Here is a 26342-nt window from a genome sequence, read left to right as displayed (position 1 = left end):
AACTGTATATATATTCTCTAGCAAGGCTAATATATATTCTATATAAATTAGCCTTGCTAGTTATATATTAGCCTTGCTAATATATAAGTAATATATATTCTCTAGCAAGGCGAAAACTTGGGGGTTGACACGCCTGAAATGTTCACGTGGATGAACAGACATAACATTAATGTGTTAAATATATTGACACAACATAGAACACGCAACCACAGGATATAAATTAGATATATTTAGATTTAAGAAGCACCTATGGGCCAATATAACCTGCGTTTAAACATGCTGGTTAACCTATGGAACAGAGGTGGGATCGCTGGATTGTTTCAAGCGCAGGTTAGACATTTATTCATTAGTTTGGATAATTATATACAGGAAGTCTCAGGTATGGGTTAATAGGGCTTTTAGTTGTTTCCTTAATTCTTATGTTGTGATGTTTGTGGGAGTTTGTTTACTAAGGGGGGAAGGGGGGGGAGGGGGGGTGGTGCCTCACCTCCTACTGCATACCAGTAAACTGTTGCTGTTGGCTGATGGCCAACCTGTGTACAGGTCATTGTTCGAGATCTATCTACTGTTGTAACTATTCCCCCTATGTAATTAAATACGGTTAAAGTCACCACCAAATAAGGTTAAAGTCACCACCAAATAAAGGTTAAAGTCACCACCAAATAAAGGTTAAAGTCACCACAAATAAGGTTAAAGTCACCACAAATAAGGTTAAAGTCACCACAAATAAGGTTAAAGTCACCACAAATAAGGTTAAAGTCACCACAAATAAGGTTAAAGTCACCACAAATAAGGTTAAAGTCACCACCAAACAAAGGTTAAAGTCACCACCAAATAAGGTTAAAGTCACCACCAAATAAGGTTAAAGTCACCAAAAAATAAGGTTAAAGTCACCACAAATAAGGTTAAAGTCACCACCAAATAAAGTTAAAGTCACCACCAAATAAAGGTTAAAGTCACCACCAAATAAAGGTTAAAGTCACCACCAAATAAAGGTTAAAGTCACCACCAAATAAGGTTAAAGTCACCACCAAATAAGGTTAAAATCACCACCAAATAAAGGTTAAAGTCACCACCAAATAAAGGTTAAAGTCACCACCAAATAAAGGTTAAAGTCACCACCAAATAAGGTTAAAGTCACCACAAATAAGGTTAAAATCACCACCAAATAAAGGTTAAAGTCACCACCAAATAAGGTTAAAGTCACCACAAATAAGGTTAAAGTCACCACCAAATAAGGTTAAAGTCACCAAAAAATAAGGTTAAAATCACCACCAAATAAGGTTAAAGTCACCACCAAATAAGGTTAAAATCACCACCAAATAAAGGTTAAAGTCACCACCAAATAAAGGTTAAAGTCACCACCAAATAAAGGTTAAAGTCACCACCAAATAAGGTTAAAGTCACCACAAATAAGGTTAAAATCACCACCAAATAAAGGTTAAAGTCACCACCAAATAAGGTTAAAGTCACCACAAATAAGGTTAAAGTCACCACCAAATAAGGTTAAAGTCACCACAAATAAGGTTAAAGTCACCACCAAATAAGGTTAAAGTCACCACCAAATAAGGTTAAAGTCACCACCAATAAGGTTAAAGTCCCCACAAATAAGGTTAAAGTCACTCTACGTATGATAGAATGGTTTGAATCTCACCGTATTTTGACCTAAAATCCCCTACGGCCCAAAAACTGATGTACTAAAATCGCAGCGGCTGGCAAAAGTTGTTGTCCCGTTTTCTATCCGTGGATGCTTGGGTTGGTTAGGTTCGGGTAATTTAGTATACCAGTTTAGTGACGTTGTGAACGGTGCAGAGGACGGGCCGGGCGGTGGTTATGGTAGTAGTGGTGGTGGTGGTGGTAGTGGTAGTGTTAGTAGGGATGGTGGTGGTGGTGGTGGTGGTGGTGGTGGTAGTGTTAGTAGGGATGGTGGTGGTAGTGGTGGTGGTGGTGGTGGTAGTGTTAGTAGGGATGGTGGTGGTGGTGGTGGTGGTGGTGGTAGTGGTAGTGTTAGTAGGGATGGTGGTGGTGGTGGTGGTAGTGGTAGTGTTAGTAGGGATGGTGGTGGTGGTAGTGTTAGTAGGGATGGTGGTGGTGGTGGTAGTGGTAGTGTTAGTAGGGATGGTGGTGGTGGTAGTGTTAGTAGGGATGGTGGTGGTGGTGGTAGTGTTAGTAGGGATGGTGGTGGTGGTGGTGGTGGTAGTGTTAGTAGGGATGTGGTGGTGGTGGTAGTGTTAGTAGGGATGGTGGTGGTGGTGGTAGTGTTAGTAGGGATGGTGGTGGTAGTGTTAGTAGGGATGGTGGTGGTGGTGGTAGTGTTAGTAGGGGATGGTGGTGGTGGTGGTAGTGTTAGTAGGGATGGTGGTGGTGGTGGTGGTGGTGGTAGTGTTAGTAGGGATGGTGGTGGTGGTGGTGGTGGTGGTGGTGGTGGTAGTGTTAGTAGGGATGGTGGTGGTGGTGGTGGTGGTGGTGGTGGTAGAGTTAGTAGGGATGGTGGTGGTAGTGGTGGTAGTTGTGGTGGAGAGGACAGGGGGCGAGACAGGAAGTACTGGTGGTCGGCGGGAGGGTGACGGGTGGTGGTGACGGTGGGGACGGGTCTTCACACCTCTAGTTCCACATAACAAGCTTACCGACCAAAGGGGGATGGGATGGGATGGGATAGGGGGGAGATATGGGATGGGGGGATGGTTGACCCACCCCTCCACCGTCTGACACTCAACTCCTTCTCTACTTCAACCCTCCTCCATCCTCTTTCCCCTCATCCCTTCTCCATCTCTATCTCCTCTACTTACACGATCCCATCAACCGTCTTAAATTGACCGTAAGTGAATAACAGACAGGGACGAGGAATGACTTAAAGACGGAAACTTCCGCCTGAGACAGAGGGGTCGACAGGAACCAGTTTAAGAGGGAAGGTTGTGGCTTGGGGTAGGGGGGGGGGGGCTTGGGGTAGGGGGGGGCTTGGGGTAGGGGGGGGGCTTGGGGTAGGGGGGGGTTAGGGGGGATAGTTCCGAGGGGAGGGCCTAAGATGCCACACTGGTGGGTAGGGGGAGAAGGGGAAGGTAGGGGGGGGGGGTTAGAGGGGCAAGGGGGAGGGATAGGGGATGGCTATTTAACGAAGTCCGCCAGGATAGAGGCCTCTGCGGTCTTGTTTTTCACACCCAAGAAGCCGAAAACAGTTTAGATTTGTAGGAGGGGGGGGGGGGTTGTGGGGCCACTAGGGGGGAGGGGGGGCTTGTGGGGCCACTAGAGGGGGGGGGGGGGGCTTGTGGGGTGCCACTAGAGGGGGGGGGGTGGAGTGTCCCATTTACCCCCTGTGTTAAGCTTCATATATTTATGATGCCCTAAAGTGTTTCCTGTGGGGCTATTTGGTTGTCCCCTTGTCTCAAAACTGCAGACTAACAAGGGGAGGCACATATAATTACCCCTTGTGTAGTGTCCTTGTCAGTGCCATACACACGAGGGGTCACAAATACCCCCATATTTAATGTCTTTGTCAAGCACATTGGTAAATATTTTAACTTAAAATTGTATTTAGCTGATGTTAAATATATTCTTGAACATCAGCGTGCTGTCTCCTTGTCGACAAGGATACTTTCTATGTCGAATTGTACATGTGTGCAATGCGATCCTCCAGTTCAAGTCAGTTAGCCACGACTTGCGGTAAACATTTTCAGGATTCATTAGCATGTTAGTGAAAGGGAAGCCGAATCATGTTACTTTCCCCACGTGTTTTGGTCTGCCCACTAATCCCCAACACCAAGCCCTGAAAATGTAGTGATTGTTAATTCATTTTCCGCTCTATATATCTATCCTATACTGGTAGTGGACCCCATACCTATCCTGTGAGTGGTAGTGGACCCCATACCTATCCTGTGAGTGGTAGTGGACCCCATATCTATCCTGTGAGTGGTAGTGGACCCCATATCTATCCTGTGAGTGGTAGTGGATCCCATACCTATCCTGTGAGTGGTAGTGGACCCAATATCTATCCTGTGAGTGGTAGTGGACGCCATACCTATCCTGGTGAGTGGTAGTGGACCCCATATCTATCCTGTGAGTGGTAGTGGACGCCATACCTATCCTGTGAGTGGTAGTGGACCCCATACCTATCCTGTGAGTGGTAGTGGACCCCATACCTATCCTGTGAGTGGTAGTGGACCCCATATCTATCCTGTGAGTGGTAGTGGACGCCATACCTATCCTGTGAGTGGTAGTGGACCCCATACCTATCCTGTGAGTGACAGTGGACCACATACCTATCCTGTAAGTGGTAGTGGACTCCATACATATCCTGTAAGTGGTAGTGGACGCCATACCTATCCTGTAAGTGGTAGTGGACTCCATACATATCCTGTAAGTGGAAGTGGACCCCATACCTATCCTGTGAGTGGTAGTGGACCCCATACCTATCCTGTAAGTGGTAGTGGACGCCATACCTATCCTGTAAGTGGTAGTGGACCCCATACCTATCCTGTGAGTGGTAGTGGACCCCATATCTATCCTGTGAGTGGTAGTGGATCCCATATCTATCCTGTGAGTGGTAGTGGACGCCATACCTATCCTGTGAGTGGTAGTGGAACCCCATATCTATCCTGTGAGTGGTAGTGGATCCCATATCTATCCTGTGAGTGGTAGTGGACCCCATACCTATCCTGTAAGTGGTAGTGGACTCCATACCTATCCTGTAAGTGGTAGTGGACTCCATACATATCCTGTAAGTGGTAGTGGACGCCATACCTATCCTGTAAGTGGTAGTGGACTCCATACATATCCTGTAAGTGGTAGTGGACGCCATACCTATCCTGTAAGTGGTAGTGGACTCCATACATATCCTGTAAGTGGTAGTGGACTCCATACCTATCCTGTAAGTGGTACTGAACCCCATACTTATGCTGTGAGTGACAGTGGACCACATACCTACGCTGTGAGTGACAGTGGACCCCATACCTATCCTGTGAGTGACAGTGGACCCCATACCTATCCTGTGAGTGACAGTGGACCCCATACCTATCCTGTGAGTGACAGTGGACCCCATACCTATCCTGTGAGTGACAGTGGACCCCATACTTATGCTGTGAGTGACAATGGACTTCATACCTACGCTGTGAGTGACAGTGGACCACATACCTACGCTGTGAGTGACAGTGGACCACATACCTACGCTGTGAGTGACAGTGGACCCCATACCTATCCTGTGAGTGACAGTGGACCCCATACCTATCCTGTGAGTGACAGTGGACCACATACCTACGCTGTGAGTGACAGTGGACCACATACCTACGCTGTGAGTGACAGTGGACCCCATACCTATCCTGTGAGTGACAGTGGACCCCATACCTATCCTGTGAGTGACAGTGGACCTCATACCTATCCTGTGAGTGACAGTGGACCACATACCTACGCTGTGAGTGACAATGGACCCCATACCTATCCTGTGAGTGACAGTGGACCACATACCTACGCTGTGAGTGACAGTGGACCACATACCTATGCTGTGAGTGACAGTGGACCACATACCTACGCTGTGAGTGACAGTGGACCACATACCTATGCTGTGAGTGACAGTGAGGAGACCATAATCACCATGAGTGACGCATGAACTATCTACGATAAGAGTCGGAGTGGCAGTAGACCCTTACCTTGCGACGATTTCGGGGCTCAACGTCCCCACGGACCGGTCCCCGACCAGGCCTCCTTATTTTCTTCCGCTTACAAGCTATAGACGCTTAGGATTTTACACAATATGTCATTGTAGGTGAAACACGACGATGTGTATATGAGCCGACTGTTTTGCTCTTTAATTAAATATTGCTCTGAAGGGCGAGTTTATTGGGCAGCGTCACTCATCCTGTGAGTGGACACACCGCCATAGTGACAGTATTGGGCAGCGCCACTCATCCTGTGAGTGGACACACCGCCATAGTGACAGTATTGGGCAGCGCCACTCATCCTGTGAGTGGACACACCGCCATAGTGACAGTATTGGGCAGCGCCACTCATCCTGTGAGTGGACACACCGCCATAGTGACAGTATTGGGCAGCGTCACTCATCCTGTGAGTGGACACACCGCCATAGTGGCAGTATTGGGCAGCGTCACTCATCCTGTGAGTGGACACACCGCCATAGTGGCAGTATTGGGCAGCGTCACTCATCCTGTGAGTGGACACACCGCCATAGTGACAGTATTGGGCAGCGCCACTCTTCCTGTGAGTGGACACACCGCCATAGTGACAGTATTGGCAGCGTCACTCATCCTGTGAGTGGACACACCGCCATAGTGACAGTATTGGGCAGCGTCACTCATCCTGTGAGTGGACACACCGCCATAGTGACAGTATTGGGCAGCGCCACTCATCCTGTGAGTGGACACACCGCCATAGTGACAGTATTGGGCAGCGCCACTCATCCTGTGAGTGGACACACCGCCATAGTGACAGTATTGGGCAGCGCCACTTATCCGGTGAGTGGACACACCGCCATAGTGACAGTATTGGGCAGCGCCACTCATCCTGTGAGTGGACACACCGCCATAGTGACAGTATTGGGCAGCGCCACTCATCCTGTGAGTGGACACACCGCCATAGTGACAGTATTGGGCAGCGTCACTCATCCTGTGAGTGGACACACCGCCATAGTGACAGTATTGGGCAGCGCCACTCATCCTGTGAGTGGACACACCGCCATAGTGACAGTATTGGGCAGCGCCACTCATCCTGTGAGTGGACACACCGCCATAGTGACAGTATTGGGCAGCGCCACTCATCCTGTGAGTGGACACACCGCCATAGTGACAGTATTGGGCAGCGCCACTCATCCTGTGAGTGGACACCGCCATAGTGACTATGCCAAATAAATTACACCAAAAAATTGGGATGACCTTATGAGACAAATTCAAGTCGACTACAGGACCCCAGGACAGTGTCGGGGAAAGGTAAGAGCCCTGGTGGGACCCGGGGAAGCAAATACATCAAAGACGACCCGGAGGAAGAAAAAAGACAGAGAACAGAGAATAAAAACAAGAATTTATGAAGTTTTTGCTGAAAAAATCAGGATAAACCCTGATGACCGAATGACAGAGAGAGAGAGAGAGAGGAGAGAGAGAGAGGAGAGAGAGAGAGAGAGAGAGAGAGAGAGAGAGAGAGAGAGAGAGAGAGAGAGAGAGAGAGAGAGAGAAATACAGAGGGTTATTTTTTTGTTGTTGTTGTTGTTACAAAGAGACTTTAAACACTCTCCCAAACATGTGTGAAAGCATCAGAGAGTGTGCATAATAGCAGCTGGCAATCCCAATCATTATGGACGGAGAGGAGGAGGCCGAGGGAGAGAATCAGTAATAGCGAGAATCCGTCTTGGATACAAATATCCATGGAGACTTGGGATGGAAACAACAGTTGAACAGCGGAGTTGCAGAATCTGTGGTGAGAGTGACGGACACCGCCTTGACCATTACCTGAGAGAATGTGAACATCTATGAGTCATTAGAAGTATGTGTAGAATAATAAACCCCACATTGTTTGAGTTAGGAAAATATCATTTGTCAAATACAGATACTGTTCTTAAAAGATTCCCCCCATTTTGCACTCGCAAGATAACGTAAGATTTTAAGGCTTGACGAATGTTAATCTTTTTGTTTGAGAAGCTGTTCACTTGAAACAGTTAAGCACCGCTGCTATGGCGGTGTGTCCACTCACAAGATGAGTGGCGCTGCCCAATACTGTCACTATGGCGGTGTGTCCACTCACAGGATGAGTGGCGCTGCCCAATACTGTCACTATGGCGGTGTGTCCACTCACAAGATGAGTGGCGCTGCCCAATACTGTCACTATGGCGGTGTGTCCACTCACAGGATGAGTGACGCTGCCCAATACTGTCACTATGGCGGTGTGTCCACTCACAGGATGAGTGGCGCTGCCCAATACTGTCACTATGGCGGTGTGTCCACTCACAGGATGAGTGGCGCTGCCCAATACTGTCACTATGGCGGTGTGTCCACTCACAAGATGAGTGGCGCTGCCCAATACTGTCACTATGGCGGTGTGTCCACTCACAAGATGAGTGGCGCTGCCCAATAAACTCGCGCCTCGGGCCAAAATTAAAGAATTAAATTAAATGTGAATGCTACACAGTGTTCAGCTATATACCTCCACATATGTTGAAATACGCGTGAAGACCCTCTCACACACTCACAACTCCCTGACTTCGCAACAGACTTAATGACATCATACAGTACCTTCGTCAACACCAAACTGACATCATAACAGGAGACACTGGTGGGCGATGACTTCAAAGGTTCAGAGTTATCACAAGTTATCCTTACCCTGTGGGGAAAGAAAACGGGGGTCTTATTACTCTTATAAGATCATTCCTGCACAGGTTATTGATGATCTGCACATTAGGGATGAGTATGAATCACTTGAAGAGGGGGGGGGGCCATCAATTCAACATTAATGCTGTACATATAATCAAACTATATGTGCCACAGAACAGATTTGACGTTGAGTTTGCCTGCTATCATAACATCGTGTCAGCAAGGCAGACAGTCCGCCTGCTATCATAACATCGTGTCAGCAAGGCAGACAGTCCGCCTGCTATCATAACATCGTGTCAGCAAGGCAGACAGTCCGCCTGCTATCATAACATCGTGTCAGCAAGGCGGACAGTCCGCCTGCTATCATAACATCGTGTCAGCAAGGCGGACAGTCCGCCTGCTATCATAACATCGTGTCAGCAAGGCAGACAGTCCGCCTGCTATCATAACATCGTGTCAGCAAGGCGGACAGTCCGCCTGCTATCATAACATCGTGTCAGTAAGGTAGACAGTCCACCTGCTATCATAACATCGTGTCAGAAAGGCAGACAGTCCACCTGCTATCATAACATCTTCTCACCAACCTCACACCTTCCCTCACCAGCCACTGAGGCGTACCATGAGTGGCGCAGTGGTCACACACACTCCCGTGCCTCGCCGCCGATTTCGTCAGGATTCGAGCTCCACTTACTCCCTCAAGCCATCCGCTCCTGCTTTCTTTCTCAGCCACCGGTTACTTTTCCTCCCTTCAACCTCGTAGTTTTCTCCCCAAGCCACCCCTACTCTCCCCATGCCACCTTCCCTACTCTCCCCTAATGCCTCTCCCCCCCTGCTTTTACCCCAAGCCGCCCCCAGTACTCCCCCCAAGCCGCCCCCCAGTACTCCCCAAGCCAGTCTACCAGTACTCCCCCCCCAAGCCAGCCCCAGTACTCCCCCCCAAGCCAGCCCCCAGCACTCCCCCCCAAGCCAGCCCCCCAGTACTCCCCCCAAGCCAGTCTACCAGTACTCCCCCTCAAACCAGCCCCCAGTACTCCCCCCCAAGCCAGCCCCCCAGTACTCCCCCCAAGCCAGCCCCCAGTACTCCCCCCAAGCCAGTCTACCAGTACTCCCCCCAAGCCAGCCCACAACATTCCCCCCAAGCCAGCCCCCAGTACTCCCCCCAAGCCAGCCCCCCAGTACTCCCCCCAAGCCAGCCCCCCAGTACTCCCCCCAAGCCAGTCTACCAGTAATCCCCCAAGCCAGTCTACCAGTACTCCCCCAAGCCAGCCCACAGTATTCCCCCCCAAGCCAGCCCCCCAGTACTCCCCCCAAGCCAGCCCCCAGAACTCTCCCCAAGCCAGTCCCCCAGTACTCCCCCAAGCCAGCCCCCCAGTACTCCCCCCAAGCCAGTCTACCAGTACTCCCCCCCAATCCAGCCCCCAGTACTCCTCCCAAGCCAGCCCCCCAGTACTCCCCCAAGCCAGCCCCCCAGTACTCCCTCCAAGCCAGTCTACCAGTACTCCCCCCCCAAGCCAGCCCCCAGTACTCCCCCCAAGCCAGCTCCCCAGTACTCCCCCCAAGCCAGCCCCCCAGTACTCCCCCCAAGCCAGCCCCCCAGTACTCCCCCAAGCCAGCCCCCCTTTACTCCCCCAAGCCAGTCTACCAGTACTCCCCCCAAGCCGCCCCCAGTACTCCCCCAAGCCAGTCTACCAATACTCCCCCCCAAGCCAGCCCCCCAGTACTCCCCACAAGCCAGCCCCCAGTACTCCCCCCAAGCCAGTCTACCAGTACTCCCCCCAAGCCAGCCCCCAGTACTCCCCCAAGCCAGTCTACCAGTAATTCCCCCAAGCCAGCCCCCCAGTACTCCCCCCAAGCCAGCCCCCCAGTACTCCCCCCAAGCCAGCCCCCCAAGCCAGCCCCCCAATACTCCCCCCAAGCCAGTCTACCAGTACTCCCCCCAAGCCAGCCCCCCAGTACTCCCCCCAAGCCAGCCCCCAGTACTCCCCCCAAGCCAGTCTACCAGTACTCCCCCCCAATCCAGCCCCCAGTACTCCTCCCAAGCCAGCCCCCCAGTACTCCCCCCAAGCCAGCCCCCCAGTACTCCCTCCAAGCCAGTCTACCAGTACTCCCCCCCCAAGCCAGCCCCCAGAACTCTCCCCAAGCCAGTCCCCCAGTACTCCCCCAAGCCAGCCCCCCAGTACTCCCCCCAAGCCAGTCTACCAGTACTCCCCCCCAATCCAGCCCCCAGTACTCCTCCCAAGCCAGCCCCCCAGTACTCCCCCCAAGCCAGCCCCCCAGTACTCCCTCCAAGCCAGTCTACCAGTACTCCCCCCCCAAGCCAGCCCCCAGTACTCCCCCCAAGCCAGCTCCCCAGTACTCCCCCCAAGCCAGCCCCCCAGTACTCCCCCAAGCCAGCCCCCCAGTACTCCCCCCAAGCCAGCCCCCTTTACTCCCCCAAGCCAGTCTACCAGTACTCCCCCCAAGCCGCCCCAGTACTCCCCCCAAGCCAGTCTACCAATACTCCCCCCCAAGCCAGCCCCCAGTACTCCCCACAAGCCAGCCCCCCAGTACTCCCCCCAAGCCAGTCTACCAGTACTCCCCCCCAAGCCAGCCCCCAGTACTCCCCCCAAGCCAGTCTACCAGTAATTCCCCCAAGCCAGCCCCCCAGTACTCCCCCAAGCCAGCCCCCCAGTACTCCCCCCAAGCCAGCCCCCCAAGCCAGCCCCCCAATACTCCCCCCAAGCCAGTCTACCAGTACTCCCCCCAAGCCAGCCCCCAGTACTCCCCCAAGCCAGCCCCCCAGTACTCCCCACAAGCCAGTCTACCAGTACTCCCCCAAGCCAGCCCCTAGTACTCCCCCCAAGCCAGCCCCCCAGTACTCCCCCCAAGCCAGCCCCCCAATACTCCCCCAAGCCAGTCTACCAGTACTCCCCCCAAGCCAGCCCCCAGTACTCCCCCCCCCCCAAGCCGCCCCCAGTACTCCCCCCAAGCCAGCCTCTCCTCTAGCAACCACCTTCTCTTCTCCTAAGCCACCAACACTACTGAACTTGCAGTGCCAGAGTGTTGACTTATTCCAGCGTGGCACTGTGCCAGGTGGCTGGCTGGCTGACTGGCTGGCTGGCTGGGTAGCTGGCTGGCTGGGTAGCTGGCTGGCTGGCTGGCTGGCTGGCTGGCTGGGTAGCTGGCTGGCTGGCTGGCTAGCTGGCTGTCTGGGTGCCTGGCTGGCTGGCTGGCTGGCTGGCTGGGTAGCTGGCTGGCTGGCTGGCTGGCTGGCTGGGTGGCTGGCTGGCTGGCTGGCTGGCTGGCTGGCTGGGTGGCTGGCTGGCTGGGTAGCTGGCTGGCTGGCTGGCTGGCTGGCTGGCTGGCTGGGTGTCTGGCTGGCTGGCTGGCTGGCTGGCTGGCTGGCTGGCTGGCTGGCTGGCTGGCTGGCTGGGTGTCTGGCTGGCTGGCTGGCTGGCTGGCTGGGTGTCTGGCTGGCTGACTGGCTGGCTGGCTGGCTGGATGGCTGGCTGGGTGTCTGGCTGGCTGGCTGGCAGGCAGGCTGGCTGGCTGACTGGCTGGCTGGCTGGCTGGCTGGCTGGCTGGCTGGCTGGGTGTCTGGCTGGCTGGCTGGGTGTCTGGCTGGCTGACTGGCTGGCTGGCTGGCTGGTTGGGTGTCTGGCTGACTGGCTGGCAGGCAGGCTGGCTGGCTGGCTGGCAGGCTGGATGCCAGGCTGGGTGCCAGGCTGGGTGCCAGACTGGGTGCCAGGCTGGGTGCCAGGCTGGGTGCCAGGCTGGGTGCCAGGCTTGTAAAGTCATCTCACGAGGTTCTCAGTGTCTCGGGCGAGGTCAGGTCAAACTAATATGTGTGTAGTGACCTGGAACCAGAACTGTGGCCCAATGGTTCAGGCGTCGGGTTCAGCGGTCAGGTCACTTGAACTGTTGGTGGGAGCGGCGGGTATGTCTGGGTGGTGGTGGGGGGGGGGGGAGGTGGGGGGGTGTGTAGTGTGCTGGTGATTGTAGTGGTGGTAGTGAGGGCGGTGATGAGGGACTGTAATGTTGATTGTGTAGCCCGTCCTCATACACACAACCCATCCTCATAAATACAGCCCGTCCTCATAAACACAGCCCGTCCTCATAAACACTGCCCGTCCTCATAAACACTGACCGTCCTCATAAACACTGACCGTCCTCATAAACACTGCCCGTCCTCATAAACACTGACCGTCCTCATAAACACTGACCGTCCTCATAAACACAACCCGTCCTCATACACACAACCCGTCCTCATAAACACAGCCCGTCCTCATAAACACAGCCCGTCCTCATACCACAGCCCGTCCTCATAAACACAACCCGTCCTCATAAACACAGCCCGTCCTCATACACACAGCCCGTCCTCATACACACAGCCCGTCCTCATAAACACAACCCGTCCTCATAAACACAAACCGTCCTCATAAACACAGCCCGTCCTCATAAACACAGCCCGTCCTCATAAACACAGCCCGTCCTCATACACACAACCCGTCCTCATAAACACAGCCCGTCCTCATAAACACAGCCCGTCCTCATACACACAGCCCGTCCTCATAAACACAGCCCTCCTCATAAACACAGCCCGTCCTCATACACACAACCCGTCCTCATACACACAGCCCGTCATACACACAGCCCGTCCTCATAAACACAGCCCGTCCTCATCAACACAACCGTCCTCATACACACAGCCCGTCCTCATAAACCCAACCCGTCCTCATACACACAACCCGTCCTCACAAACACAGCCCGTCCTCATAAACCCAACCCGTCCTCATACACACAGCCCGTCCTCATACACACAACCCGTCCTCATAAACACAGCCCGTCCTCATCAACACAACCCGTCCTCATACACACAACCCGTCCTCATACACACAGCCCGTCCTCATAACCCAACCCGTCCTCATACACAGCCCGTCCTCATACACACAACCCGTCCTCATAAACACTGACCGTCCCCATAAACACAACCCGTCCTCATAAACACAGCCCGTCCTCATACACACAACCCGTCCTCATTCACACAGCCCATCATCTCATACACAACCCGTCCTCATAAACACAGCCCGTCCTCATAAACACAACCCGTCCTCATAAACACAACCCGTCCTCATAAACACAGCCCGTCCTCATAAACACAACCCGTCCTCATAAACACAGCCCGTCCTCATAAACACAGCCCGTCCTCATAAACACAACCCGTCCTCATAAACACTGACCGTCCTCATAACACAGCCGTCCTCATAAACACTGACCGTCCTCATAAACACAACCCGTCCTCATAAACACTGACCGTCCTCATAAACACAACCTGTCCTCATAAACACAACCCGTCCTCATAAACACTGACCGTCCTCATAAACACAACCCGTCCTCACAAACACAACCCGTCCTCGTAAACCCAACCCGTCCTATACACACAACCCGTCCTCACAAACACAGCCCGTCCTCATAAACCCAACCCGTCCTCATACACACAGCCCGTCCTCATAAACCCAACCCGTCCTCATACACACAACCCGTCCTCACAAACACAGCCCGTCCTCATAAACCCAACCCGTCCTCATACACACAGCCCGTCCTCATAAACCCAACCCGTCCTCATACACACAGCCCATCCTCATACACACAACCCGTCCTCATAAACACAGCCCGTCCTCATAAACACAGCCCGTCCTCATAAACACAACCCGTCCTCATAAACACTGACCGTCTCATAAACACAACCCGTCCTCATAAACACTGACCGTCCTCATAACACAACCCGTCCTCATAAACACTGACCGTCCTCATAAACACAACCCGTCCTCATACACACAGCCCGTACATCCTCATACATATACATTCACACACATATACCTACATATACATATATACATACATATATACACACACATACATTTGTCTCCTTTACTCTGAGAGGGGTAAGATTGCTGATAGAGAAACTAGTGTGCAATTAAGAACCTAACCACTGAAGGTGATTAAGATGCTTTTACAAGCTCAGGTTATATAGTTACATCACATACATACATTGTATAATTGATACATTACATGGTCAATCTTGGATACAAGTCCAATATATCATCAAGTGTTCCAGTACTCATATAGTAACTACAGAGTTCAGAATACCTCAGCCCATGAGGGCTAAAGTCAGTCAATATGGGACATTCTACAATATAATGTTCAAGAGAGTGCATGTTTTCTCTTTCACAAAGTTGACACATTGTGTACTCGACATTTGGGTTTTGAGAAAGCTGCCAGATACGTCTATATCCCAGGCGTATTCTGGCCACTATAACATCACATTGCCGGGTTCTTGTTCTATTAGTCCATTTGTGAATGTCTCGTCACGATATCTCTCATGTGGTAAGGAGTGGTGGTAGGGAAGAAAGGTGTGAGGGATGGGTGGTGGTGAATGGTTGTGAGTAACGCAGTGTGGTTGATGTGGTTCACAGGCTGGGTTTTTTAATTTACAGAGTTGCTACCTGTACGCCTGGCTCTATACGCCTCTGGTGGGCCCTATATGCCTCTGGTGGGCTCTATACGCCTCTAGTGGGCTCTAGACGCCTCTGGTGGGTCTTATACGCCTCTGGTGGGCTCTATACGCCTCTGGTGGGCTCTATACGCCTCTGGTGGGCTCTATACGCCTCTGGTGGGCTCTATACGCCTCTCGTGGGCTCTATACGCCTCTGGTGGGTCTTATATGCGCCTCTGGTGGGCCCTATACGCCTCTGGTGGGCTCTATACGCCTCTGGTAAGCTCTATACGCCTCTGGTGGGCTGTATACGCCTCTGATGGGCTCTATACGCCTCTGGTGGGCACTATACGCCTCTGGGGGTTCTATACGCCTCTGGTGGGCACTATACGCCTCTGGTGGGCTCTATACGCCTCTGGTGGGCCTTATATACGCCTCTGGTGGGTCTTATACGCCTCTGGTGGGCACTATACGCCTCTGGTGGGCTCTATACGCCTCTGGTGGGCACTATACGCCTCTGGTAGGCTCTATACACCTCTGGTGGGTCTTATATACGCCTCTGGTGGGCTCTATACGCCTCTGGTGGGCTCTATACGCCTCTGGTGGGCTCTATACGCCTCTGGTGGGCTCTATACGCCTATGGTGGGCCCTATACGCCTCTGGTGGGCTCTATACGCCCCTGGTGGGTCTTATATACGCCTCTGGTGGGCTCTATACGCCTCTGGTGGGCTCTATACGCCTCTGGTGGGCCCTATACGCCTCTGGTGGGCTCTATACGCCTCTGGTGGGCCCTATACGCCTCTGGTGGGTCTTATATACGCCTCTGGTGGGCACTATATGCCTCTAGTATGAGTGGGATTGGGTGGTTATAAATAGGAGCTGCCTCGTATGGGCCAATAGGCCTTCTGCAGTTACCTCTGTTCTTATGTTCTTATGTTCTTATATTCTTATGTTCTAGTGTTCTAGTTGGCACCAATACATCTATTGGGTCCTGAGTTTTAGTCAACCTTGTGGGCGTGGCAGGTGGGTATCAGGGATGAGGGCGTGGCAGGAGGGTATCAGGGATGAGGGCGTGGCAGGTGGGTATCAGGGATGAGGGCGTGGCAGGTGGGTATCATGGATGAGGCGTGGCAGGAGGGTATCAGGGATGAGGGCGTGGCAGGAGGGTATCAGGGATGAGGGCGTGGCAGGTGGGTATCAGGGATGAGGGCGTGGCAGGAGGGTATCAGGGATGAGGGCGTGGCAGGTGGGTATCAGGGATGAGGGCGTGGCAGGAGGGTATCAGGTATGAGGGCGTGGCAGGTGGGTATCAGGGATGAGGGCGTGGCAGGTGGGTATCAGGGATGAGGGCGTGGCAGGAGGGTATCAGGGATGAGGGCGTGGCAGGTGGGTATCAGGGATGAGGGCGTGGCAGGAGGGTATCAGGGATGAGGGCGTGGCAGGAGGGTATCAGGGATGAGGGCGTGGCAGGAGGGTATCAGGGATGAGGGCGTGGCAGGTGGGTATCAGGGATGAGGGCGTGGAAGGTGGGTATCAGGGATGAGGGCGTGGCAGGAGGGTATCAGGGATGAGGGCGTGGAAGGTGGGTATCAGATATGAGGGCGTGGCAGGTGGGTATCAGGGATGAGGGCGTGGAAGGTGGGTATCAGATATGAGGGCGTGGCAGGTGGGTATCAGGTATGAGGGCGTGGCAGGTGGGTATCAGGTATGAGGGCGTGGCAGGAGGGTATCAGGGATGAGGGCGTGGCAGGTGGGTATCAGGGATGAGGGCGTGGCAGGTGGGTATCAGGGATGAGGGCGTGGCAGGTGGGTATCAGGGATGAGGGCGTGGCAGGTGGGTATCAGGGATGAGGGCGTGGCAGGTGGGTATCAGTGATGAGGGCGTGGCAGGTGGGTATCAGGTATGAGGGCGTAACAAGTGGTTCACCTGTTATTTTGAATTCAAGGAGAGAGGAACACTCACACTCTGACCAACGTTAATTCCATAAAACATTCATTCGTAATGACCGGACCAATGTCTAATTACAATATGTAATAGTCAACAAAATAATATTCGGCCCATCAACCGTGAAGAGCTCAGTCCCCAGGGCACTGTGCTTGCTCCAGTACTTTTTCTCATCCTCATATCGGACATAGACCAGAACACAACCTATAGCACTGTATCATCCTTTGCAGATGACACTAGGATCTTCATGAGAGTTGGCAACATAGAGGACACGGCAAACCTCCAATCAGATGTAGATCAGGTCTTTCTATGGGCTACAGAAATAATATGGTGTTCAACGAAGATATGTTCTAGCTCATGCGCTATGGAAAAAATTAAAATATAAAAACGGAAACCAACTACAAAACGCAATCAAATCATAACATAGAACGAAAAGGCAATGTAAAGGATCTGGGTGTACTCATGTCGGAAGACCTTACCTTTAAAGAACACAATAAAGTAGCCGTCACAACTGCAAGAAAAATGACAGGTTGGATAACAAGAACTTTTCACACTAGAGATGCTATACCGATGATGATACTTTTCAAAACGCTTGTGCTCTCTAGAGTGGAGTACTGCTGCACAATGACAGCCCCTTTCAAAGCTGGAGAAATTGCTGACCTGGAGAGCGTGCAGAGATCCTTTACTGCTAGAATCCACTCAGTAAAACGTCTAAACTACTGGGACCGACTAAAGAGCCTAAATCTGTACTCCCTTGAGCGCAGGCGGGAGAGATACATAATAATCTATACGTGGAAAATAATTGAGGGGCTGGTCCCAAACCTGCACACAGAAATAACATCACATGAGACCAGAAGACATGGCAGGATGTGCAGAATACCCCCGTTGAAAAGCAGAGGTGCAACAGGTACTCTGAGAGAGAACTCTATCAACATCAGAGGCCCGAGACTGTTCAACACGCTTCCGCTACACATAAGGGGCATAACTGGCCGACCCCTCACAGTGTTCAAGAGAGAACTGGATAAGCACCTCCAAAGGATACCTGATCAACCAGGCTGTGACTCATACGTCAGGCTGCGAGCAGTCGCGTCCAACAGCCTGGTTGATCAGTCCAGCAACGAGGACGGGGCCGCGGGGACGCAAAGCCCCGAAAAAATCTCAAGGTAACCGTCATGCTATATATAAATCATCCATGCTCCATATAAATCATCCATGCTCCATATAAACCATTCATGCTCCATATAAATTATACAAGGCCTTATAAATCCTATATATATATATAGGACTTCACTAAGAGAATGGAAAGAAGGTATTTCCAATACATAATAAAACGAGATCAAACACAACCCAACAGGTGTGTGTCTGACACCTAAAACCCATCCAACATTAGAAGCAAACCAAACACCGTGAGAACAGCAAACACGAACAAAGCAATCAAACTTAGCTTTGCGCAAACAAACCACTCACACAAACAACACAAAATACTCAACAAAAGACGCACGAACGAAGCCTCTTACAAATAAGTATATATGTGGCCCTAAATCCCAAGCCAAACACCAGCCGCTCCCAAAACAAACGAGGCAAGCAGCAGCAGCGTTACGCAGGGACAAACAGGGCCAGAGGTCGGCGTGTATGAGTGGGAGTCGTGTGGGTGGGAGAGTCCCACCACAAACAGACATCCGAACTCTGTGTTTAGTCAAAACACCAGCTCAATAGGCGGGGATATCCGGGACCCTGGGGGACGGATGCTGGGCTGGCACTCGTGGAGAGCTGGTGGGGAGGATAGGGGACTGGTGGGGAGGGTATGGGACTGGTGGGGAGGATGGGGTTGGTGGGGAGGGTATGGGGCTGGTGGGAAGGGTATGGGGCTGGTGGGGAGGGTATGGGGCTGGTGGGGAGGATATGGGGCTGGTGGGGGAGGGTATGGGGCTGGTGGGGAGGGTATGGGACTGGTGGGGAGGATGGGGTTGGTGGGGAGGGTATGGGACTGGTGGGGAGGATGGGGTTGGTGGGGAGGGTATGGCGCTGGTGGGAAGGGTATGGGGCTGGTGGGGAGGGTATGGGGCTGGTGGGGAGGGTATGGTGCTGGTGGGGGAGGATATGGGGCTGGTGGGGAGGGTATGGGGCTGGGGGGAGGGTATGGGGCTGGTGGGGAGGATATGGGGCTGGTGGGGAGGGTATGGGGCTGGTGGGGAGGATATGGGGCTGGTGGGGAGGGTATGGGGCTGGTGGGGAGGGTATGGGGCTGGTGGGGAGGGTATGGGGCTGGTGGGGAGGGTATGGGGCTGGTGGGGAGGGTATGGGGCTGGTGGGGAGGGTATGGGGCTGGTGGGGAGGGTATGGGGCTGGTGGGGAGGGTATAGGGCTGGTGGGGAGGGTATGGGGCTGGTGGGGAGGATATGGGGCTGGTGGGGAGGGTATGGGGCTGGTGGGGAGGGTATGGGCTGGTGGGGAGGATATGGGGCTGGTGGGGGAGGGTATGGGGCTGGTGGGGAGGGTATGGGGCTGGTGGGGAGGGTATGGGGCTGGTGGGGAGAATATGGGGCTGGTGGGGAGGGTATGGGGCTGGTGGGGAGGGTATGGGGCTGGGGGGAGGGTATGGGGCTGGTGGGGAGGGGTATGGGGCTGGTGGGGAGGATATGGGGCTGGTGGGGAGGATATGGGGCTGAGGGTGGGAGGGTATGGGGCTGGTGGGGAGGGTATGGGGCTGGTGGGAGGGGTATGGGGCTGGTGGGGAGGGTATGGGCTGGTGGGGAGAATATGGGGCTGGTGGGGAGGATATGGGGCTGGTGGGGAGGGTATGGGGCTGATGGGGAGGATATGGGGCTGGTGGGGAGAGTATGGGGCTGATGGGGAGGATATGGGGCTGGTGGGGAGGGTATGGGGCTGGTGGGGAGGGTATAGGGCTGATGGGGAGGATATGGGGCTGGTGGGGAGGGTATGGTGTTGGTGGGGAGGATGGGGTTGGTGGGGAGGGTATGGGGCTGATGGGGAGGGTATGGGGCTGGTGGGGAGGGTATGGGCTGGTGGGGAGAGTATGGGGCTGGTGGGGAGGGTATGGGGTTGGTGGGGAGGGTATGGGGCTGGTGGGGAGGATGGGGCTAGTTGGGTTAGGGGGGGGTAATATTGTGGTTGATGCTAGTTAGAATAACACACCTGTCATTAACAAAATAAACAAAGTAGAATTGACTGCTCTCCCAGTGACTGTAATCCACCAATATGCACTAAGTGATTCTCTTCCAGACAGACTTCTCCAGATATATACAAAAAGATTTCACAAATAGATTCATCCCTAAGCCGGAAAAAAATTCCATATCAAACATAAAACTACAGATCAATTCTCGAAGTACCTGGCACAGTGTTCGACAGAAGACACGTTGAAGTACACGGAAGTGAAACAACATTATCAGACAACTGGATATAGAATCCAGGGAAGGGCCCCCTTAGCAGCCCTGGCCCTGAGCTATGAAAACACAGCTAATGCCACGAGCTCAAAATAAAGAACAAGGTATTGAAACCTTTCGACAAAGTCTGGCCCACAAGGCTGACATACAAGATACCTGAACTAGGGCTTCCATAGAGCTTTACCCCCACACTTTACAGCTTTATAGACAACAGAACAGCTAAGCTCAGTGTCGGTAGCTACTTAAGTGACACAATCGAACTGAAAAGTGGATTACCACAGGGAAGCTGCCCGTCACACACTGCTTATCCTATGTTTTCCCACATATGTCCGTCCTTTTCACACTGACCGTCATATGTTTTCAACATATGACGTCAACAACATCGACAGTCTCCGTGGTGTAGTGGTAAGACACTCGCCTGGTGTTCCGCGAGCGCTTTGTCGGGTTCGTATCCTGGCCTGGGAGGATTTACTGGGCGCAAATCCTTAACTGTAGCCTCTGTTTAACTCAACAGTAAAATGTGTACTTGGTTGTAACAACGATTCTTCGCGGCAGGGGATCGTATTCCAGGGACCTGCTCGAAACGCTACGCGTACTAGTGGCTGTACAAGAATGTAACAACTCTTGCATATAAAAAAAAAAAAAAATATACACAGCTGACCTGTCCCCTACTCTCAAGGGGGGGGGGAGAGGGAGTTATACCACTTATCTGGATGACGTCACGCAAATAATCTCCACCCAGGAAGTCTAAGACGATACTAGCCAACAAAATCATTGCTACAAAAGAATTCACAAATGACTTTGAAAAGTCATGGAAAGTCCGGCAGCGTCTTCCATTCTCTCCAGTACCTGTGCATAACGTCAAGAAAATTAACATGAACAAACTGCAAGCAGTGCAAAATAAGGCGCTAAGGAGAGCAGCAAAACACCGTCCACCATATGATCAGACAATCCAGGAGCTCCACGAACTCCTGAACACACAGCCACTAATCATCAGACTGCAGCACCAAGCCATCAGGGTGTGGAACACCATCCCAATGTTAGAGGACCCAATGTTAGAGGACCCAATGTTAGAAGACCCAATGTTAGAGGACCCAATGTTAGAAACATTACTCCAAGATGAGACGCCCCACTCCCACAGCTGGTGGCCCAAGATGAGACGCCCCACTCCCACAGCTGGTGGCCCAAGATGAGACGCCCCACTCCCACAGCTGGTGGCCCAAAATGAGACGCCCCACTCCCACAGCTGGTGGCCCAAGATGAGCCCCCACTCCCACAGCTGGTGGCCCAAGATGAGACGCCCCACTCCCACAGCTAGTGGCCCAGGAGGTTATCTTGAGGTTATCTTGATATGATTTCGGGGCTTAGCGTCCCCGCGGCCCGGTCCTCGACCAGGCCTCCTTTTTGTTACATACCTCCCAGGAAGCAGCCCCTAGCAACTGTCTAACTCCCAGGTACCTATTTACTGCTAGGTAACATGGGCATCAGGGTGAAAAAAACACATTTTACCCATTTGTCTCCGCCTCCACCGGGGATAGAACCCGGAACCTCAGGACTACGAATCCGAGGCGCTGTCCACCCAGCTGTCAGGCGCTCCCTGTCAAGAGCCTGGATCTACCGTACAAACGCTTGCTGCTCTCTGAACACAGTGCCATCCTAACAGCGCTTATGTAGCATACACGGGATATGCTAAGTAAGCATTATGCTAGGTCATAATGTTCACGACGTACAGGGTTTAGACAACACTGTCTCCAGCGGCTATTTTGTTTATATATTGTCGCGAGTTTTTTTTTTTTTTGTTTGTCCCCGAGACCTTGAAGATTTGTCACGTAATTCTACGGAATTCGACAACCATAGTTCGTTATTGTTAAGGTGTGATGACGGTGTGGGCATTTGGTGTAGGGTGGGGGGGGGGGAGGAGGGAGGGAGAGAGGGAGGGGGGTGAGAGAGAGAGAGAGAGAGAGAGAGAGAGAGAGAGAGAGAGAGAGAGAGAGAGAGAGAGAGAGAGAGAGAGAGAGAGAGAGGGGGGGGGTGGGTCCTTGTGTGATGAGGTAGAGATCCATCACCCATTCATCAAATGATCCACATATCTAGCACAGGAAGTAACGAGTCTGCCCCTCGTAACAAGGCTAGTTCGCTCATTAACGGATCTATACCCTCTACGATCCTGTTAACGAGGCTGAGCTAATCACACGAGCCCTGAGGCAATTGGGTCGGGCCCAATCACCGCTGGGTGATTGGGTCCGACCAGATACACACCGACCAGGTCGACCAATGGCGGCGACCAAAGCGCCGGAAGACCGTACCTTAACCGCTCGCTTCTCTTCAAACCGGCCCCTAATTGGGTACCTGGTTGTAAACTCACTTGCGGATCATATTCCAGGGGGGGCACTAGGGGTTAGGCCTTGAGATGGACTGTGGGAACTGTTTCGACTCACAGCTGCTGCATGGGTCACAGCTGCTGCATGGGTCACAGCTGCTGCATGGGTCACAGCTGCTGCATGGGTTACAGCTGCTGCATGGGCCACAGCTGCTGCATGGGTCACAGCTGCTGCATGGGTCACAGCTGCTGCATGGGTTACAGCTGCTGCATGGGTTACAGCTGCTGCATGGGTCACAGATGCTGCATGGGTTACAGCTGCTGCATGGGTCACAGCTGCTGCATGGGTCACAGCTGCTGCATGGGTCACAGCTGCTGCATGGGTCACAGCTGCTGCATGGGTTACAGCTGCTGCATGGGTCACAGCTGCTGCATGGGTCACAGCTGCTGCATGGGTTACAGCTGCTGCATGGGTTACAGCTGCTGCATGGGTCACAGCTGCTGCATGGGTCACAGCTGCTGCATGGGTCACAGCTGCTGCATGGGTCACAGCTGCTGCATGGGTTACAGCTGCTGCATGGGTCACAGCTGCTGCATGGGTTACAGCTGCTGCATGGGTCACAGCTGCTGCATGGGCCACAGCTGCTGCATGGGCCACTCCTGCTACATGGACCACAGCTGCTACATGGACCACAGCTGCTACATGGACCACAGCTGCTACATGGGTCACACATGCTGCATGGACCACAGCTGCTACATGGGCCACAGCTGCTACATGGACCACAGCTGCTACATGGACCACACCTGCTACATGGACCACAGCTGCTGCATGGGTCACAGCTGCTGCATGGGTCACAGCTGCTGCATGGGTCACAGCTGCTGCATGGGTCACAGCTGCTGCATTGGTTACAGCTGCTGCATGGGTTACAGCTGCTGCATGGGTCACAGATGCTGCATGGGTTACAGCTGCTGCATGGGTCACAGCTGCTGCATGGGTCACAGCTGCTACATGGGTCACAGCTGCTACATGGACCACAGCTGCTACATGGACCACACCTGCTACATGGGTCACAGCTGCTGCATGGGCCACAGCTGCTGCATGGGTCACAGCTGCTACATGGGCCACATGCTGCATGGACCACAGCTGCTGCATGGGTCACAGCTGCTGCATGGGTCACAGCTGCTGCATGGGCCACAGCTGCTACATGGGTCACAGCTGCTTCATGGGTCACAGCTGCTGCATGGACCACAGCTGCTGCATGGGTCACAGCTGCTACATGGGTCACAGCTGCTACATGGGCCACAGCTGCTACATGGGTCACAGCTGCTGCATGGACCACAGCTGCTGCATGAGTCACAGCTGCTACATGGGTCACAGCTGCTGCATGGACCACAGCTGCTGCATGGGTCACAGCTGCTACATGGGTCACAGCTGCTGCATGGGCCACAGCTGCTGCATGGGCCACAGCTGCTACATGGGTCACAGCTGCTGCATGGACCACAGCTGCTGCATGGGTCACAGCTGCTACATGGGCCACAGCTGCTACATGGACCACACCTGCTGCATGGACCACAGCTGCTGCATGGGCCACAGCTGTTACATGGACCACACCTGCTACATGGACCACACCTGCTGCATGGGCCACAGCTGCTGCTTGGACCACACCTGCTACATGGGCCACAGCTGCTACATGGGCCACACCTGCTACATGGACCACACCTGCTACATGGACCACAGCTGCTGCATGGACCACAGCTGCTACATGGGTCACAGCTGCTACATGGGTCACAGCTGCTACATGGGTCACAGCTGCTACATGGGTCACAGCTGCTACATGGACCACAGCTGCTACATGGGTCACACCTGCTGCATGGACCACAGCTGCTACATGGACCACACCTGCTGCATGGGCCACACCTGCTGCATGGACCACAGCTGCTACATGGGTCACACCTGCTACATGGACCACACCTGCTGCATGGGCCACAGCTGCTACATGGGCCACACCTGCTACATGGGCCACACCTGCTACATGGGCCACAGCTGCTGCTTGGACCACACCTGCTACATGGGCCACAGCTGCTACATGGGCCACACCTGCTACATGGACCACACCTGCTACATGGGCCACAGCTGCTGCATGGACCACAGCTGCTACATGGGTCACACCTGCTACATGGACCACACCTGCTACATGGACCACAGCTGCTGCTTGGACCACACCTGCTACATGGGCCACACCTGCTACATGGGCCACACCTGCTACATGGGCCACAGGCATCACAATATCACAGTGTAATAAGCCCTAAATCCGCTTGAATGGCCGAGCTCTAGCTCCCAAGCCCCCGCCTCACCAACTGGTGGCTGTGACCTCGTGCAGCGGATCACTCAGGCTGTGATGGTGAGCCACGTAACACGAGACTAAGACGGGTCCACCCGCCAGTCACGCCCCAATGGTCCCCGTACAAGATCATTACCCCACACGGTAGTGAGGGAAGGGGACGGTGAGGGGTGAGGGGACGGTGAGGGGAGGGAAGGTGAGGGGTGAGGGGAAGGTGAGGGATGAGGGGACGGTGAGGGATGAGGGGACGGTGAGGGGTGAGGGGAGGACACAGGGAGGGGTGAGGGGACGGTGAGGGGTGAGGGAGGGGACGGTGAGGGGTGAGGGGACGGTGAGGGGTGAGGGGAAGGTGAGGGGTGAGGGGACGGTGAGGGGTGAGGGGAAGGTGAGGGATGAGGGGACGGTGAGGGATGAGGGGACGGTGAGGGGAGGGAGGGGACGGTGAGGGGTGAGGGGACGGTGAGGGGTGAGGGGAAGGTGAGGGGTGAGGGGACGGTGAGGGGTGAAGGGAAGGTGAGGGATGAGGGGACGGTGAGGGATGAGGGGACGGTGAGGGGAGGGGAGGTGAGGGGTGAGGGGAGGACACGGTGAGGCTGAGGGGAGGACACGGTGAGGGGAAGAAGATGAGGGGAATGGGATGAGGGGAGAGGCAAGGAGAAGAAGGAAGGAAGGAAGGTAAGGGGGGGGGGGAAGGTAGGAGCTTGAGGGGAGGTGAGGGAAGCCACCAGTGTCACCTGATGATGGCCGCCACTGACTATGTTACAACGATGGGGAGAGTATACATGGGGAGGTATACATGGGGATAGTATACACAGAGGAGAGTATACATAGGGAGAGTATACACGGAGGAGAGTATACATAGGGAGAGTATACATGGGGAGATATACATGGGGAGAGTATACATGGGGAGAGTATACATGGGGAGAGTATACATGGGGAGAGTATACACGGAGGAGAGTATACACGGAGGAGAGTATACATGGAGAGAGTATACACGGAGGAGAGTATACATGGGGAGAGTATACATGGGGAGAGTATACATGGGAGAGTATATATGGGGAGAGTATACACGGAGGAGAGTATACATGGGGAGAGTATACATGGAGAGTATACATGGGGAGAGTATACATGGGGAGAGTATACACGGAGGAGAGTATACATGGGGAGAGTATACACGGAGGAGAGTATACATGGGGAGAGTATACATGGGGAGAGTACATGGGGAGAGTATATATGGGGAGAGTATACACGGAGGAGAGTATACATGGGGAGAGTATACATGGGGAGAGTATACACGGAGAGTATACATGGGGAGAGTATACATGGGGAGAGTATACACGGAGGAGAGTATACATGGGGAGAGTATACATGGGGAGAGTATACACGGAGGAGAGTATACGTGGGGAGAGTATACATGAGGTGAGTATACACGGGGGGAGAGTATACATGGGGAGGGGACAGTATAAGGACCAGAGGGGGGGGAGACAGTGTAAGGACCAGGGGGGAGACAGTATAAGGACCAGGGGGGAGACAATATAAGGACCAGGGGA

At 53.4% G+C, this 26342-nt stretch overlaps 1 protein-coding gene across 1 annotated transcript in view; it reads right to left on the bottom strand.

Annotated features, from left to right (window-relative positions):
* Positions 1–22502: 22502 nt before the first annotated feature.
* Positions 22503–26342, bottom strand: part of LOC138366767 (ice-structuring glycoprotein-like) — a 103446-nt gene continuing 99606 nt past the window's right edge. The window contains exons 3-4 of the mRNA XM_069328044.1: positions 23568–24713; positions 22503–23437 (exon numbers count right to left, since the gene is read on the bottom strand). Of these exons, the coding sequence (XP_069184145.1) occupies positions 22503–23437; positions 23568–24713 (2081 nt within the window). The remainder of the gene's footprint in view (positions 23438–23567; positions 24714–26342) is intronic.

This window comes from Procambarus clarkii, chromosome 20 (assembly GCF_040958095.1).
Source record: "Procambarus clarkii isolate CNS0578487 chromosome 20, FALCON_Pclarkii_2.0, whole genome shotgun sequence".
Classification (NCBI taxonomy): Eukaryota; Metazoa; Arthropoda; class Malacostraca; order Decapoda; family Cambaridae; genus Procambarus; species Procambarus clarkii.
The sequence above is the reverse complement of the archived record's forward strand: the minus strand, read 5'-3'. Positions and strand labels throughout refer to the sequence as shown.